The sequence below is a fragment of the Lemur catta genome, chromosome 19 (assembly GCF_020740605.2).
Source record: "Lemur catta isolate mLemCat1 chromosome 19, mLemCat1.pri, whole genome shotgun sequence".
NCBI classification, from domain to species: domain Eukaryota; kingdom Metazoa; phylum Chordata; class Mammalia; order Primates; family Lemuridae; genus Lemur; species Lemur catta.
The window spans coordinates 6,959,965-6,975,720 of NC_059146.1; the positions used below are offsets into that span (position 1 = coordinate 6,959,965).

The following is a 15,756-nucleotide window of genomic DNA, read 5'->3' on the forward strand; positions in this document are numbered from 1 at the left end:
TGGGCACAGTGGCTCACGCCTGTAATCCTAGCACTCTGGGAGACCAAGGCGGGAGGATTGCTCGAGGTCAGGAGTTCAAGACCAGCCTGTGCAAGAGTGAGACCCCGTCTCTACTAAAAATAGAAAGAAATTAACTGGACAACTAAAAATATATATAAAAAAAAATTATCCGGGCATGGTGGCACACGCCTGTAGTCCCAGCTACTTGGGAGGCTGAGGCAGGAGGATTGCTTGAGCCCAGGAGTTTGAGGTTGCTGTGAGCTAGGCTGATGCCATGGCACTCTAGCTCGGGCAACAGAGCAAGACTCTGTCTCAAAAAAATAAAATAAAATAAAATAAAAACAACGGACTGGGAATTTGGACGTTCCACCCTGTAGCCCAGGCTCAGTTTTAAACGTGTTCTGTCACCTTAGGCAAATTTGTTTGCCTTTGAGGGCCTGTTTCCTCCTCCGTAGGAGGGATGCTTGAAATAACAGTAGCCACTATTCCAGGGGTTTCTATGTGCCAAGCAGTTTCCTCACAACAGCTCTATGAGCTGAGCATGATCTCCATCTTCAGATAAGAAAACCAAAGCACAAGTGTTGGAGTTAGAACGAGCTCAGATTTAGCTGACTGCCCCCCCAAAAAGGAGATTTCTTTCTTTCTTTTTTTTTTTTTTTTTGAGACAGGGTCTCACTTTGTTGCCCTGGGTAGAGTGCAGTGGCATCATCTTAGCTCACTGCAGCCTCAAACTCCTGGCATCAAGCTATCCTCCTACCTCAGCCTCCCATGTAGCTGGGATTATAGGCGCACGCCATGATGCCTAGTTAATTTTTCTATTTTTAGTAGAGACAGGGTCTTGCTCTTACTCCGCCTGGTCTCAAACTCCTGAACTCAAGCTATCCTCCTGCCTCGGCCTCCCAGAGTGCTAGGATTACGGGTGTAAGTCACAGCACCAGGCTGAAAAAGGAGATTTTGAATGATTCTCTGACTTCACCAGCTTGGGCTAACATCAGCTCCAAGTATTTTACGATCAGTTGTCATGTGCAGAACACTATATCAGTGACATATAAATTAATTATCTAAGAATCGGGGAAGGGGGGATATTAGGGTGAATCCTGCCCTCTCAACAGTGACTCCACCGACTCCACATGTCACCTGCTGACATTTACCTGTGCCTGAGAGAAAAAGAACAGTGAGGCTGCTGAATGATGAATTAAGAATGTGCTACCCCGGAATATGCCACCCTGCGATATTGACTATTTTGAGTAAAAGGCACTTGACAAACAGCAGGTGCAAGAAGGTCACTCTGACTTTCTTTCTGCTTCTTAAAAAGAGGAGATGGATTCCCAAGTGAACGATGTCCTCCCTACACCAAAAGGAAAGTCACATCCTTATCACCGAGGACAGGAAGTTGAGGCCAAGGGAAATCTGCACAAACAACCCGTGTTAGACTAATCCTTCTCTCCTAACTACTTCTCCATCCAATTAACCACCCCTGCCCAAGCCCCTTTGCCTTGTTACGTTTTTATAATTCACTACTCTTTGTCTAATTCAGTATATAAGTGTTCAACTCTGGGTCTTTAGGCCTTCATTTCTTTGCGAAGGCTCCCATGCCACATAAAAGCTGTATTAAATAAATTGATACATTTTCCTCTTATTGATCTATCTTACATCCATCTAATTCTCAGGCCCAGCTGAAAAATCCTAAAGGGTGGAGGCAAAATTTTGCCTCCCCTGCAGTGAGAATGGCATTTTCAACAGAGGACAATAGTAACTGAATTCAAGGCTGATTTTATTCCAACTAAATAAAGTAGCGCACCAGTCATCCGGGCAATGTGCTTAACTCAAGGGGAAAAAGCCAAGAAACAAGCATTCTCCATTACTACACACGGCTGTCTTCCACATCTCCCCCCAGAAAACGTGGGGGAACAAATCTTAGGCAAGGAAACACAGGAAAAGAGTAAAAGGGGAAGTGAAATTTATCTAGCGTGCCGGGGAAGGTGGTCTCTCCATCTTCTTTCCTGTAAACCGCTCCATCAGCATGGTTCATCCCGGATGATTTTGATATCGTGACCATCTTCCCTGCAAATTGAACAGCCACATAGACACAATTATTACCTACCCCACGGCCACACGGAAACTGTCTCACTATTTGACCCATGTCATTATACATTAGATGCCTTCCAGAGTTACATTTACTTAATCATTTTTAAAGCTAAATCTAGGAAACAATGAGGAGTGAAAGTTTCCACTCTGGGCCGGGTGCAGTGGCTCACGCCTGTAATCCTAGCACTCTGGGAGGCCGAGGCGGGAGGATCGCTTGAGGTCAGGAGTTCGAGACTAGCCTGAGTAAGAGTGAGACCCCCGTCTCTACTAAAAATAGAAAGAAATTATATGGACAGCTAAAAATATATATAGAAAAAATTAGCCGAGCATGGTGGCGCATGCCTGTAGTCCCAGCTACTCGGGAGGCTGAGGCAGTAGGATTGCTTGAGCCCAGGAGTTTGAGGTTGCTGTGAGCTAGGCTGACGCCACGGCACTCATTCTAGCCCGGGCAACAGCGAGACTCCGTCTCAAAAAAAATAAAATAAAATAAAAGAAGATTTAATACTCCACCCAGAGTTTAACTATTACAAATACTCTTAATTTGGGGAAATTCTCCATCCATGAACAATAACATAACTTGATTATCTAGTCTACAGTTGATCAATCACATACTTTATTTTCGAACTTTGACCTGAAAAATGCACTAAGAATTTTGCATCATTTTTTTGGGTGGGGTGCCTCTTTTTAAATGCCAGTCTGCAAACTGAGGACTAGTTATGTCACATTCCATCCTTACATACAAGAAAAGAGTCACTACCTCCTAAGCAATCAAAATTCAAGAAAAGAAATTTTTAAAACTTGGCTAGTCTGCAGCTATAAAATCACGTTACCTGATTTTCATGCACAGAGTACATTCATTGGCATAAGTGGACATGTCGCTGCCACACACAGGGCTGAAGTCCCTGGGACATCCTGGTAATTTATACAGACCACAGTTTGGCTGGAAAAGAGAAAGGGAGAGAGAAATTAGAAAATGACTGAGATTTGCTTATTACGAAATAGCTAAAGGGGGAAAAGGTCTCAAATCTCCTCAGATTTCCTATAAATATACCACAAAAATACTTCTATTTTCTACAAAAAATGATTTTTCTAATGCAAAAATCAGATGCAATGTTAATGCAATGGTTCAATACATACTATGTAAAAAAATAATAATAAAGGCCCTCAGAGGGCTCAATCTGGCTGATTTTTAAATGAAAGTCTAAGATATGCCATCGTACCTACTTTACCTGTCCTCTGGCTTCACAATGTGCACTTCACTACAATCTCCACAAGGATGTTCTGCTCAATTCCACCTTCATCCCTTGGCATGATACTGAGGCAAACTCAGGAATCTCATCTTTTAGTCTGGACTTTTAAGACACTGACATGTACCCAACAGTATTAAAAAAAGCAGCAGGTTCAGAAGTGAGTTGTTATGGGTTTAACTGTGCCCCCCGCAAAAAGACGTGTTAAAGTCCTAACCCCAGAGAATGTGACCTTACTTGAAAATAGGGTCTTCACAGAAGTAATCAAGTTAAAATGAGGTCATTGGAGTGGGCCTTAATCCAATATGACTGGTACACTTAATAAAAAGGTGGGATTTGAACACAGAGTCAGGCACCGAGGAAGTACCATGTGAAGACAAAGAGAGAACCCCATTTATGAGCCAAGGAGAACTCTCTCCAGAAGCTGGGAGAGAGGTGTGGATCCTCCCTCCCAGGCCTCAGAAGGAGCCAACCCTCCTGATACCTTGATTTTGAACTTTGAGCCACCAGAACAGTGAGACAATCCACTTCTGTTGTTTAAGCCACCTGCTTGTGCTTTGTGACAGCAGCCCTAGGCAACGAATATGGGGTCCTGAATCTCAACCCTCCAAATTGATGGAATTGGGGCCAGAGAAGTAATAGGTCTTGCTCATTAGCCACTAGTCACTGGCAGGGCCAGGACTACGGGTGATCAGACTATGGTGTCCAGAGTCCCACTTTAACAAAAGGTTAAATATATGGCCTGCTCTTTTTCTGTTATACATATATATGTGAACATGTACATTTTAGAGAATAGTGACCACCTTTCCTTACCTTGCAGTAAGTTACCCATCTTAGCGCTCTGAATAAATAGAATACACCTTTCTATTGATATCATCTGGATCTATAAAGACCGAAGCAGGGCTGGCCATGGCCAGACTCTGAAGTAAGAGAGTTCGGGATCTTTTCATCCTCTGTTCGGCACTATCCGCTCTGTTCGGGGCCCTGGCGTGTTTTTTCTCTAAGACGATGCCTTCTAGGGCTACTCCACAGGCAGAGTAGACGCCCTCTCATCCCGTGAGATTGGGACCGGTGGTAGTTGGTCATTTAATTGAAAAAGTCAATGAAATCAAGCAAACAATAACAAAAAATGATGTATATCCTAAACATTTTACCTTAAAACATATCAGTGTAAGACCGGGCGCGGTGGCTCACGCCTGTAATCCCAGCACTCTGGGAGGCCGAGGCGGGTGGATCGCTCGAGGTCAGGAGTTCGAGATCAGCCTGAGCAAGAGCAAGACCCCGTCTCTACTAAAAATAGAAATTATCTGGCCAACTAAAAATATATATGGAAAAAATTAGCCAGGCATGGTGGCGCATGCCTGTAGTCCCAGCTACTCGGGAGGCTGAGGCAGGAGGATCGCTTAAGCCGAGGAGTTTGAGGTTGCTGTGAGCTAGGCTGATGCCATGGCACTCTAGCCTGGGCAACAGAGCAAGACTGTGTCACAAAAAAAGAAAAAAAATCAGCCCAAAATTACCAGGACTTGATCAATAACTGACAGTTTCCCTAATTTTGTTTTCAAATCCAACTTAGAACCAACAAGAGAAAACCAAATGTGCACTCTCCCCCAATCTTCAACCAATCCCATAGACTGTGGGCTTCCAGTTAGCCCACCTGCAGCTTCCCAGGCCAGCAGCCTCAGATCAGGGCACACCGGAAGCCTCGCCTTTTGTCCACTATAAATCCTTCCCACTCCTCTGTCTTTTAAGTCTCTACCAAAATGCAAATGATAGTGGCTGACACCCTGGCTATAGCAAGCTCTAATGAATTAGCCTCTGCTCATTCTCATTTGGTTGGTCTTCGTTTACACCCACAGAATTTAATTTGATAAAGTACATAAGATGTCTAGCACAGGACATAACTATTAGGCCAATGACCTTTGGAATCATTGAAGGGAATATGAAAGCAAACAAAGCCCTGAGGCCTCAAAGACCAAGCTATTTTCAATGAAAATGTTGAAATGTCAAATACCGAAAGGCTCGCCTAAGAACCTGGTTTTTAAAGCAGTCAACAGTTTCAAAAGCGGCAGGTCAGATCTGAAAATCAGCCCCCACCCAAAGGGTTTGGGGCTTCACTGTATTAGCAGAAACAATACAAGTGGTTTCCTACTTACTATTCTATATCCTGTACTCGGATCAAATTCAGAGTCCAAAGAGGCTGCAGGAAGAAAACACATTTTACAGTATGTGATTAAGGTGAGTTATTGTTCAGAAGGGTTTTTTTAAAATCCAGTTTGGGATTCTCCAGGCCACACCTTCTCGCTTCTCTCTGATGCCTCACTTCTTTCAACCACCCCCACTCCAGCCCCCTAAAAAGGATATTCATCTTTTTCTAGCTCCTGTCCTAACAGGCATGGAGACAGAACATTTGGTTCTGCTCCCATGAGGTTTGGTTGAGAGGATTTTGAGGCTAAGGAATAAAAGTTGGGGAAGTAACTCTTAATAGTTCATAATAATTTTTTCCTCTGAGGTTCTGGGTAATAAATACAAAACTTACTATTAGGTGTTAGCATTTTACCTCCATTTTAAGATAGGTTTCAAATCTGTTTTCTCATAAGCAATCACAATTCCTAATTCCTGTACATCTCCTGCGAGGTTCAGTGGGGCCACTGGGTACATAAAAACCCAACTCCTGATCTTGGGCACCAGAAAACTCTACTTTCAGAGAGAAAAAGCGGACAGTAGGGTGCAATTAAAGGAGCTGAGGGGTGAAGCCCAAGCAGAGCTAACGGCAGTCGCTGGCTCCGCAAGGCCACCCCCACCTCCCCCTACAGCTGTCCCCGGTTCGCCACCGCGGGTCTGGCCGGGGAACCGCCAGTAACGGGTGCACGGGGACAGTCGCCAAGGCCGCTCAGAGCCGGCAGGGGCAGCCCTCGGCGGGGCTCCCTCTCCGCCGCTTCTTGGCGGGTCCTCGCCCACCGGACCCGCTCGTGAGCGAGTTACCTGCAAAGACCTGGACCAGGAGCACCGGCACCAGGCGCAGCGCCACGAGCGCCATCCCCGCCGCGGCCGGCCGTGGGGACGCAGAGCGTCCTGTGCCCAAGCTCCGGCCGGGCGTCAAACGGTGACACGAGGCAGGGCGGGGCGGGGGAGGGGCCGGAGAGGGGGACGGGCGGGGGGGGAGGAGGAAGGGGAGCGAGGGCAGGGAAGGAGGCGGGTAGAAGTAGGGAGAGACGGGGAAGGGGCCGTGGGAAGGAAGCAGGGAGCGAGGCGAGGAGGGCGGAGGTGGAGAAGGCAGCTACCCCACTGCCTCCCCTCCCCAGGGGAAGACCTCTCCCTCCAGCAAACAAGAACCTGTTCAAGAGTCCTGGGGACCCTTGTGAACCTCTGTTTCTTTCTTTTTCTTTTTTTGAAACAGAGTCTCGCTCTGTTGCCCGGGCTACAGTGCAGTGGTGTCAGCCTAGCTCACAGCAGCCTCAAACTCCTGGGCCCAAGCGATCCTCCTGCCTCAGCCTCCCGAGTAGCTGGGACTACAGGCATGCCCCACCATGCCCGGCTAATTTTTTCTGTATATATTTTTAGTTGTCCATATAATTTCTTTCTAATTTAGTAGAGACGAGGTCTCACTCTTGCTCAGGCTGTTCTCGAACTCCTGAAGTCAAATGATCCTCCTGCCTCGGCCTCCCAGAGTGCTAGGATCACAGGCGTGAGCCACCGTGCCCGGCCGAGATCATTTTATTTAATATATTTACTATCAGTAGGGCCTGGAGTCTATCAAGTTACATGTTAACTTGTAGAAAACAAGTTGCAAATGATTTTGTGAGGTAGAAAAGAGGCTTCCAAAGGTTACCATTTTATAGTTCTGTGGATAGTAAGCGGTATTATATTTCATTTTGCGGTCTTACCCCAGCATTCTCTTTCCCACAGACTATATCTGACGTTCTCTGCTGGTTCCCTCACTGTGAGTTAAATAAGAAGGGTAAATATAGGCCAGCTTGCCTAGTAGGTGGAGCAAGGGGTGTTTCTGACTGGGGAAGACCAGCACACACAAAGGCCCGCATTTCGAGAATTCCAAGAGTAAAATAAAAAAAGAAGAAGAAGAAGAAAAATATTCTGCTGTAGCATGTAGCCAAACATTAAAAAAAAAAAAAAGAAGAAGAAGAAGAGAATTCCAAGAGGTTCAAGGTGGCTAAAGCAGTGCTTCTCAGACTTCGAGGTGCGTGTGAATTGCTTGGATTTAGTAAGTCTAGGGAGAGGCCCGAGACTCTGCCTGTCTACAAGCTCCCAGGTGGAGCTGATGCCGCTGGTCCATGGACCACACTTTGAGCAAGGAGGGGCTAGGCCAGAGCACAGGTGCCTGGGGGCGTGTCCAAAGATGAAGATGAGAATTGAGGAAGAAGAGTGTGACTCTAGAACAGCCTCTGTAATGAGAATAATCCTTTTCACCATCCACGTCACACAAAAAGATTCCTGAGCTAAAGGAATCTTTTGAAATAATATTTGAATCCCAACCACATGTCGGTGTAACCACAGAACTAAGACTAATAATTTATTTCCTGAAAACCAAATTCTCCAATAGCTAAGTGCGCTAAATTGCATTTGGTGGTTTCTACTGCCATCTAGTGGACATAGGTGGACATAGCTAGTGCCTCATTTAGACAGTGCTTTAGTTTTCCAAGTGCTCTCATTTTCTCTCCTCAGTAACCTATGAAATAAATATTGATATTCCAGTTTGGTTTAATTTATTTAAAAATCTTAATATCATTCTATGATCCAGACACTATAAATGAATGATCTAATTTCTCACTACAATCTAATATAAGTATCACCTGTGTTATTACTCTTGCTCACAGATAAGGAAGCTAAGGCCTAAGGAACGTAAGAAACATGCCCAGACTCTAACAACTAGCAAGTGGGAGCATCAGGATTCAAACTCAGCGCCAGTAGGAGGCACTCGTGATTCATATATATCATCATCAACAGCACAAAACAGTATGTGTCAGGCATTTTTCTAAACAGTTTATAGGTTTCAACTAATTTAATCCTCACAGAACCCTTATGAATTAGGTACAATTATGATTCCCATTTTATCAATGAGAAACCAAGGTACAGAGGCTGGGTGTGGTAGCTCACATCTGTAATCCTAGCACTCTGGGAGGCCAAGGTGGGAGGATCCCTTGAGCCCAGGAGTTCGAGACCAGCCTGAGCAAGAGCAAGACCCCTGTCATTATTAAAAAGAAAAATTAGCTGGGCGTCCTGGCACATGTCTGTAGTCCCACCTACTGGGGAGGCTGAGGCAGGAGGATGGCTTGAGCCCAGAAGTTTGAGGTTGCAGTGAGCTATGATCACGCCACTGCACTCTAGCAAAACTTTGTCTTAAAAAATTAAAAAAAAAAAAAAAGAGGTTCTGAAGGAACCTGGGGGTGGGAGAGATGTGGCCTGAAAAGGTCCCTGGGGAACGAGGACAGTGTGTTGTTAGGAAGCTAGTGTGAAAGCATATTCTAGGGGAGCCAGAGACACCTCCACCCTTCTTAGCTCTTAGGGGGTTTCAGCTGGCTCTAGAAGCTAAATTGACATCAGCCAGCTTAACAAGAGAAAACTATGTGAATTTTATTAGTTTCACATGTACCTGGGGGGAGGGTCTTCGCAAGAGAGTGAAGTCCGAAGAAGTGGCCAAAGCAAGATGCCTTTATACTTTTTAGGCAAAAAGTGATAAATTTTGGAAGAAATGACAGGAGTAAATTTTCTAGAGCAGTCACTAGGAGATATGTGGATGGGTGTGTAAAACAGGTGGGAGATAAGGGTTACTTTGTTAAGTGTGTTTATTCAGGTCCATTGCAGCCTCCAAGTTCAAGTCTCTGGTGAGACGCGCTATTTGCTCGCCCAGCTATGGAGCAGGTGCCCCTCCCAGAGGATTCTACCGCTTGCTGCATGCACAGGTTAGCTCATCCCTTCTAAAACTACAATTTCTCCAATGTTTTAACTCCAAATAATCAATATATCAATCTGGCATATTTTGGGATGGCACATCCTCACTCCTTCTCTATCAATGTGAATTGTCAACAGCAACATAAGAAACTAAAAAGGCCTCGCTGGTTTCTTAATTAAGAGACTACGGATGAATGCAGTGAATACAGCTTTTGTGAATAATGGCAGCTGAAAGCAGATTTTATAATGTTGGGGAGTGGGGCAGTGGATAGGAGAAAGTAGAGCTAATCATTTTTGTTGTTGTTGTTGTTGTTAGAAAGAGAAAGAACAGTAGCTAAGGCTGCTGGCGGGGGCAAGGGAGAGAAAAGTGGGGCAGAGATGGTTTGTTTGGCTTAGGATTTGCAGGAGCCGGACGGGAGGCTACGGAGCTAGGCAGAAAGGGAAGGGTATGGAGGGAGAAATGGACCCAGAGAATGTGGGCGGCTGCTTCTCTCCTAAATATACAACCACGTTTACTGAAGGTCGCTGTGTGGCAGCTCCGGGAATAAATAGGACACAGCCTGGAGCTTCGAGGCTCGCACAGTCTCCACTACTGAGGGACTCTGTGCCCCTCCCGTGCAGCTCTGGGAAGGCAGGGAAGTGGGCACGGATGGGCAAGATGAGCCATCTTTTCCGCATGAGGCCCAACTCGGGAAAGATACACACAGATGTGGGCCCCAACTTTCCTCAGTTTCGTTTAAGCGTTCTTTATTTCTCCATCACTGGAATTCCATTTTTAGTCTAAGATTCGAGAAACAATGCCACCATGAGCACACACTACAGTATGAAGTGACAACACAGGGTCCTTGAAGAAATGTTGAGCAGGACAAGGCCACATGAGAAGAGATTTGGCATCAAGATACAGTCGTAGACCAAGAACAACCACGAAAACACCCGCCCCTTGGAAACTTCTACACCCAGTGGCCACTGGAGGGGGGGCTGCTACTTTAGTGGGAGTGCAGCCGCCCAAAATGAGGGAGATGTGGGTGTGGTGCGAAAGACTTCCAGAAATGTCATCCTCCCCTATCTTCTCTCAGCCCAAAAGCAGATAAAGGAGAATTCAAGTATTCCAGCACCACCCAGCCCATCCTTCTGAATAGCGTCTGCAGCCGGTAAATCGCTCTGGAGATTCCCAGAAGAGTTGAAGGTCAATCCTCCACCAGTTTTGCTCCAGGAATCAGCTCACCTCAGGGTTTGTGTAACTATTGTCTCTTTGTGTCTTATTCATATGCAAACGTTCAAAGTGCAGCAATCAATGAGTTGCCCCCAGGGAGCAAACAAGCTTTAGACTCATAATGGAGGTGTTCATCCCCCTCCCAGCTCTCCGGTGCCTGCAGGGTGACAGAGTCACAGACAATTGGAAACTGCTGTGCCCCTAGCAAGTGGGCTTCCAGAGGGCCCAACCACCTCCAGCCCTGGGCCCTCAGCCTTCCTCTCTGGGGTCTCCTCTCTCCTCCCCCCACCTTCATCCCCAGGGCATTCTGGGTCATCTTAAAGCAGCCTGGCTCAAACACAAAGGACCGTTCCAGTTCTTTCCCTGAAGGCTGAATGTTTATACAGGTGGCCTTGGATGGATGGTTCAAAACATGTCTATGGAGAATGACCATCTTCATTTTGGTCCAATCCATCTAAGAAGCCCAACCACTTCCCCGCTTCAACAGTTTTCTGGCCAAGCACCTCTCTAAGGTGCTTTAAAAAACCTTTCTAACAACAACAATAAAAAATTAGCCGGGGATGATGGCAGCATAGACAGGCAAAGGCCTAGACAGAGGCCGGGTCTCTGCCCACCTGGAATCCTGCTTTGTTCCTCTTCTAGGGCCCCCACGTCTGGGCTGGTTTTCCATGGTACTAACATCTCAAAGACAGCACCTACCCTGTAGTAATAGGTTTACTCTGTCTTCTCTCCCTAAAGTATGAGCTCCTTGGGAATAGAACTGTCCATTTTATTCATCCTGGAATTCTCTCCAAACCTCCAGGCGCACAGCAGGCCCTCACGAGCTGAATCCAGCAGGTCAGCTGGGCTGGAGGCTGGCGTGAACCAGGACCAGGGCATGAAGGAGCTCAGGGGCCATGCTGAGGAATTTTGCCCTGGCCCCTTGGGCTGATGGGCCATTTAGGAAAATTACTCTGCCACGTGGCGAATGCATTGGCTGAGATGAGGTGATGTGTCCAGTGAAGGTGCCTCACACAAGGTCGGACACACACGGGAACTGGATGAAGATTTCTTTCATGAAAAGGCAGCTAAAGGTATCTAGGTGGGAGCTGACTGGGCTGAAGGAAAATAGATGACTGTCTTTGGGGCAACAAACATTATCTCACAGTTTCTGGGGGTCGGGAATCTGGACATGGTTTTGCTGGGTCCTTTGGTTCATAGTTTCTCAGGAGGAAGCAATTATGGTGTCGGCCAGGGCTATAGTCCTCTCAAGGCTCAAGTCGGGGAGACTCCACTTCCAAGCTCACACGTGTAGCTGTTGGCAGGCCTCAGGTCCTCCCTGGCTGTTAGCCAGAGTCATCAGTTCCTCGCCATGTTGGCCTCTCCACAGGGCCGCTGCAACATGGTGGCGGCAACATGGCGGCGGCTTCCTCAGGGTGAAGGCTGAGAGGGGAGGAGAGTGCAAGACGGAAGTCACAGTCTTGCGTGCCGATCTTGGCAGTGACAGCCCATCACGGGGACCCTATTCTATTGGCTAGAAGCAGGTCGCTATGTCCCGCAGAACTCAAGGGGAGGGCAGTACACAGGGGCATGAACATGAGGAGTGACAAACATTGGGAGCTGTCGTGGAGGCTGCCCATGGCAGGCCCCAAAGAAGGGAGTGGATACGCTGGGAAGAGGAACAGAGGGACGGGGGAGAGAAAAGTAAACGCCTTCTCAATGCAATACAGGTGGCCCCGGGTTACACACGACAGGACTATGGCTCCGTACTTAGGAGAACGGGCCAAGGCTCCCTATGAGGATAATGTACGATTAAATAATTAAACTAACAATTCAGGAACTAGTCTCTTCCACACATGTAAACAAACCCACACGGCGTAAGCGGTTCATTGGCGCAGCGATTTTACACTAATGGACTCTAGTCTCATGGATAGAGAAGCAGCTGATAGAAACACAAGAGCCTGAAGAATTAGAAGATCCAGAGCCAAGAAAGTTTAGGACAAAAGAATCAGCTGAGGCTATTCCTGTCGCTGAAGCAGGATTTGCTGAGCTTGATGAGCAAGATGCTAACATTGAACAGTGTACAAAGGTTTACCGTGCAATTAGTGAGAACATCAGCTGCTACAAGGCCATTTAATCATGAAAAAAAGGAAAAGGCTGTGCATGCAACCCTAGATGCCTTTTTTGAGAAACTGACTTGATTAGAACCTATAGAGAAAGGTGAGTTAAAAAAAAAAAAAAAAGGAAACTGACTTGAGTGGTCAGCTCCAGCCACGGATCGAATCCTGATTCTCCAGCACCTGCTCCATCCTCGCCACGTGTCCACCATCACCTGCTGATGACTGTCAGCCTGGCCTCTCGCCTCAGAGATGCCCCTTCCAGTGAGCATGGCACCCATGCAACATTAGGTGAGTGGTAACTTCCAATATTCTTTTTTATTCTTTTTTGAAATTTCTCCTATTTCCTATCTAAAGTTTTTTTGTTGTTGTTGTTGTTGTTTTTTTTGAGACACAGTCTCACTCTGTTGCCTGGGCTAGAGTGCCGTGGCATCAGCCTAGCTCACAGCAATGTCCAATTCCTGGGCTCAAGCGATCCTCCTACCTCAGCCTCCCAAGCAGCTGGAACTACAGGCATGTGCCACCACACCCAGCTAATTTTTTCTATTTTTAGTAGAAATGAGGTCTTGCTGTTGCTCACGCTGGTCTCAAACTCCTAACTTCAAGCAATCCTCCCTCCTGGGCCTCCCAGAGTGCTAGGATTACAGGTCTGAGCCACCAATCCTGGCCTGTTTGTTTTAAATTTAAAGAAATTTTTATTTTTAGATATGGGGTCTCTGTAGGACATGATGGCCCACGTCTGTAATCCTAACATTTTGGGAGGCTGAGGCAGGAAGGATCACTTGAGGCAAGAAGTTCTGAGACCAGACTGGGCAATCTAGTGAGACCCCTGTCTCTTCAAAAAAAATTTTTAAAAATTAGCTGGACATGGTGACGTGCCTATAGTCCCAGCCAGTCAAGAGGCTGAGGCAGGAGGATCACTTGAGCCCAGGAGTTCAAGGCTGAAGTGAGCTATGATCATGCCACTGCACTGCAGCCTGGACAACACAGGGACAGCCTGTCTTAAAAAAAAAATCAGTACATTAACTATTAGCTTCCTTTTTCATTCTGATGGCTGCATAGTATTCCACTGCATATGTGTACTGCAGTTTATTCAGCTAATTCTCTGTTGACAGATGTTTACTAACAGATTGTTACCATTCTTTGCCTTTATTTAGACTATGCTGCAGAATAACCATGTACATGTATCAGTTCATGCATCGAAAGTATGTCTTAATATAAATTCCTAAATATGAAATTTCTGAGTGTTAATTTTGATATGCTGTCAAAGTACCTTTCATTGAGGTTCCACAGAGAGTATACCAATTTACAGGGAAATGTAGCACAGGTGTTCCTTTATTCCTTTTGTACTGTACACAATGGCTGTGAGAAAGGAAATTTGAAATTAATCCAAGAAGATTCTAAAGTGGCTTTTCCAAAACTGATGCATTCATTATTACAAACTATAAAATTCTTAGGGCTCAAACAACTTACCCTGTAAGTGATGTTGGAGTTTTAGTTTAATTCTTGTACAGTATTTGTAAAGATTGTTGTTTCTCCCACTCCGAAGTCTTGCTATTTAGCTTAATTTTTCGTTTTAATGATGTGCATATTTCCAGCTCTGCTATAAACTACGGAGAACAAAACCCAAGAAGGTAGCAAATAGTTCAGCTTTTTTACAGACCTGGGCCCTGGCAGAGGAGAAGAGGAAAAAGGGCTCTCAGCTAGACCTCTCCTGCAGGCTCTTACTGTCCTTGAGGCATTTTTCTTGCCCAAGGAGGAAGGAAAATTATTTTCCAGTCTTAAATTGAGTGCCAAAATTATTCTTGCAATTGCTCCCTTAATCAGTCAGTTTCATTTTTTTTCCCATAGAGGCCCGGGCGGCCAGACCTTCACAGTCAGAACTGGAGTAGGAACTTGATTGCTCCTACGGACAGTGGGTTTGGAAAAGGTGATTCCAATAAGGGACTAGAAACATCAGAGTTGGTACGAGGATCTGAAGCCTAACCATGCATCTGACTTGAGTCTTCCTACTGTGCTAGTGGCTAACAGAGAAACAAAGGAATTAGTCATCTCCAGGGATTTCTTAGGAAAGAGAAAGCAGAAGAATCGAATTCTGTGGATCCTTAAGGTCAGTCTCTAGCTCATTTCCCAAGTTCTTCATGTTCCTTCTCTTTCCCAGCGTGGTCTAAGTCAGGACCATGGACTTTGACCACGTCCAAGCTCTGTTCCCCATTGGCTGTGGGACCGAAGATGAATTAGTTAGCCTCCTAGAGCCAAAAGGTCCCCACCAGTAAGAGTGGTTTCCATGACCTTCCTTGCAGCATGGAGGTGAGGATTAGAGGAAATCAGGTGTCTGAGAACAGTGCCTAGCCCAGTCCTGACAAATAAGGCTTAGTGAATGTTAGTTGCTTCCACCTTATCCCCTTCCTACCCTCGGACCAATGGCTGAAAACTCATTCTTCTGGAGTTTATAGTCTCAGTCAGTATTAAATTAGAAAAGAAGCATTATGGTAAGGCAATCTAAGTGGGAACACCAGGCTTCACCTGCGCCTAAATTAGAATTTGGAAGTTTTATAAAAATCCATTTCTTTCCAGAAAGATTTTCAAACCCTCAGAAATGTATTTTGCAGTGTTGACAGCCACACTGTTAGAAAATCCACACCTTTGAGGGCAACTCTGGCAGGTTTTGTAATCAAGTCGAAACTGCAACTTGTATTTAAACATTTTGCAATCTTGTAAAACAATTCAAATACAAATGGAGTTTTTACAAAAATCAAGTTCAAGTTTCTCCTTTTTCTCCTTTCCTCAGAGAATATAAAAGGCAGCTCTCAAGCATAGGGAATGGTTTTATCACAGATGGAGACTTTGGACATTCTCTGAAACAAATGGTTTTCAGGCCAGGCACAGTGGCTCACGCCTGTAATCCTAGCACTCTGGGAGGTCGAGGTGGGAGGATCACTTGAGGTTGAGAGTTGGAGACCAGCCTGAGCAAGAGTGAGACCTGGTCTCTACTAGTAATAGAAAAATTAGCTGGGCATGGTGGCATGTGCCTATAATCCCAGCTACCTGGGAGGCTAAGGCAGGAGAATTGCTTGAGCCCAGAGGTTTGAGGTTGCTGTGAGCTAGGCTGATGCCACAGCACTGTAGCCCAGGTGACACAGTGAGAATCTGTCTTAAAAAAAAAAATGTTTTTCAGATTTTATAAATACGGTATAAATATACA

General features: G+C 45.8%; 1 protein-coding gene and 1 long non-coding RNA gene across 2 annotated transcripts; one reads left to right on the forward strand and one right to left on the reverse strand.

Annotated features, from left to right (window-relative positions):
- Window positions 1-1,921: 1,921 nt before the first annotated feature.
- SPINK2 (serine peptidase inhibitor Kazal type 2) lies at window positions 1,922-6,444 on the reverse strand. Its single transcript, XM_045531691.1, has 4 exons — window positions 6,318-6,444; window positions 5,489-5,532; window positions 2,919-3,028; window positions 1,922-2,064 (listed from the first exon to the last, which is right to left on the reverse strand). Exons 1-4 carry the CDS (start codon window positions 6,370-6,372, stop codon window positions 2,019-2,021), a joined length of 255 nt encoding a protein of 84 aa, XP_045387647.1. The 5' UTR covers window positions 6,373-6,444; the 3' UTR covers window positions 1,922-2,018.
- Window positions 6,445-12,759: 6,315 nt separating this feature from the next.
- Window positions 12,760-14,591, forward strand: LOC123624105. Its single transcript, XR_006730060.1, has 3 exons — window positions 12,760-12,842; window positions 14,403-14,481; window positions 14,573-14,591. It is a non-coding gene; the product is annotated as an uncharacterized LOC123624105 (long non-coding RNA).
- The last annotated feature ends 1,165 nt before the right edge of the window (window positions 14,592-15,756 follow it).

Bases quoted from the DNA above. Each gene is read 5' to 3' on its own strand.
- SPINK2 (XM_045531691.1), bottom strand. From the start codon at position 6,372: ATGGCGCTCGTGGCGCTGCGCCTGGTGCCGGTGCTCCTGGTCCAGGTC. The intron at 5,533-6,317 runs GTAACTCGCTCA...TTCTTCCTGCAG, and splicing joins CCTGGTCCAGGTCTTTGCAG to CCTCTTTGGACTCTGAATTT. The intron at 2,065-2,918 runs GTAACGTGATTT...TTCAATTTGCAG, and splicing joins ACTCTGTGCATGAAAATCAG to GGAAGATGGTCACGATATCA.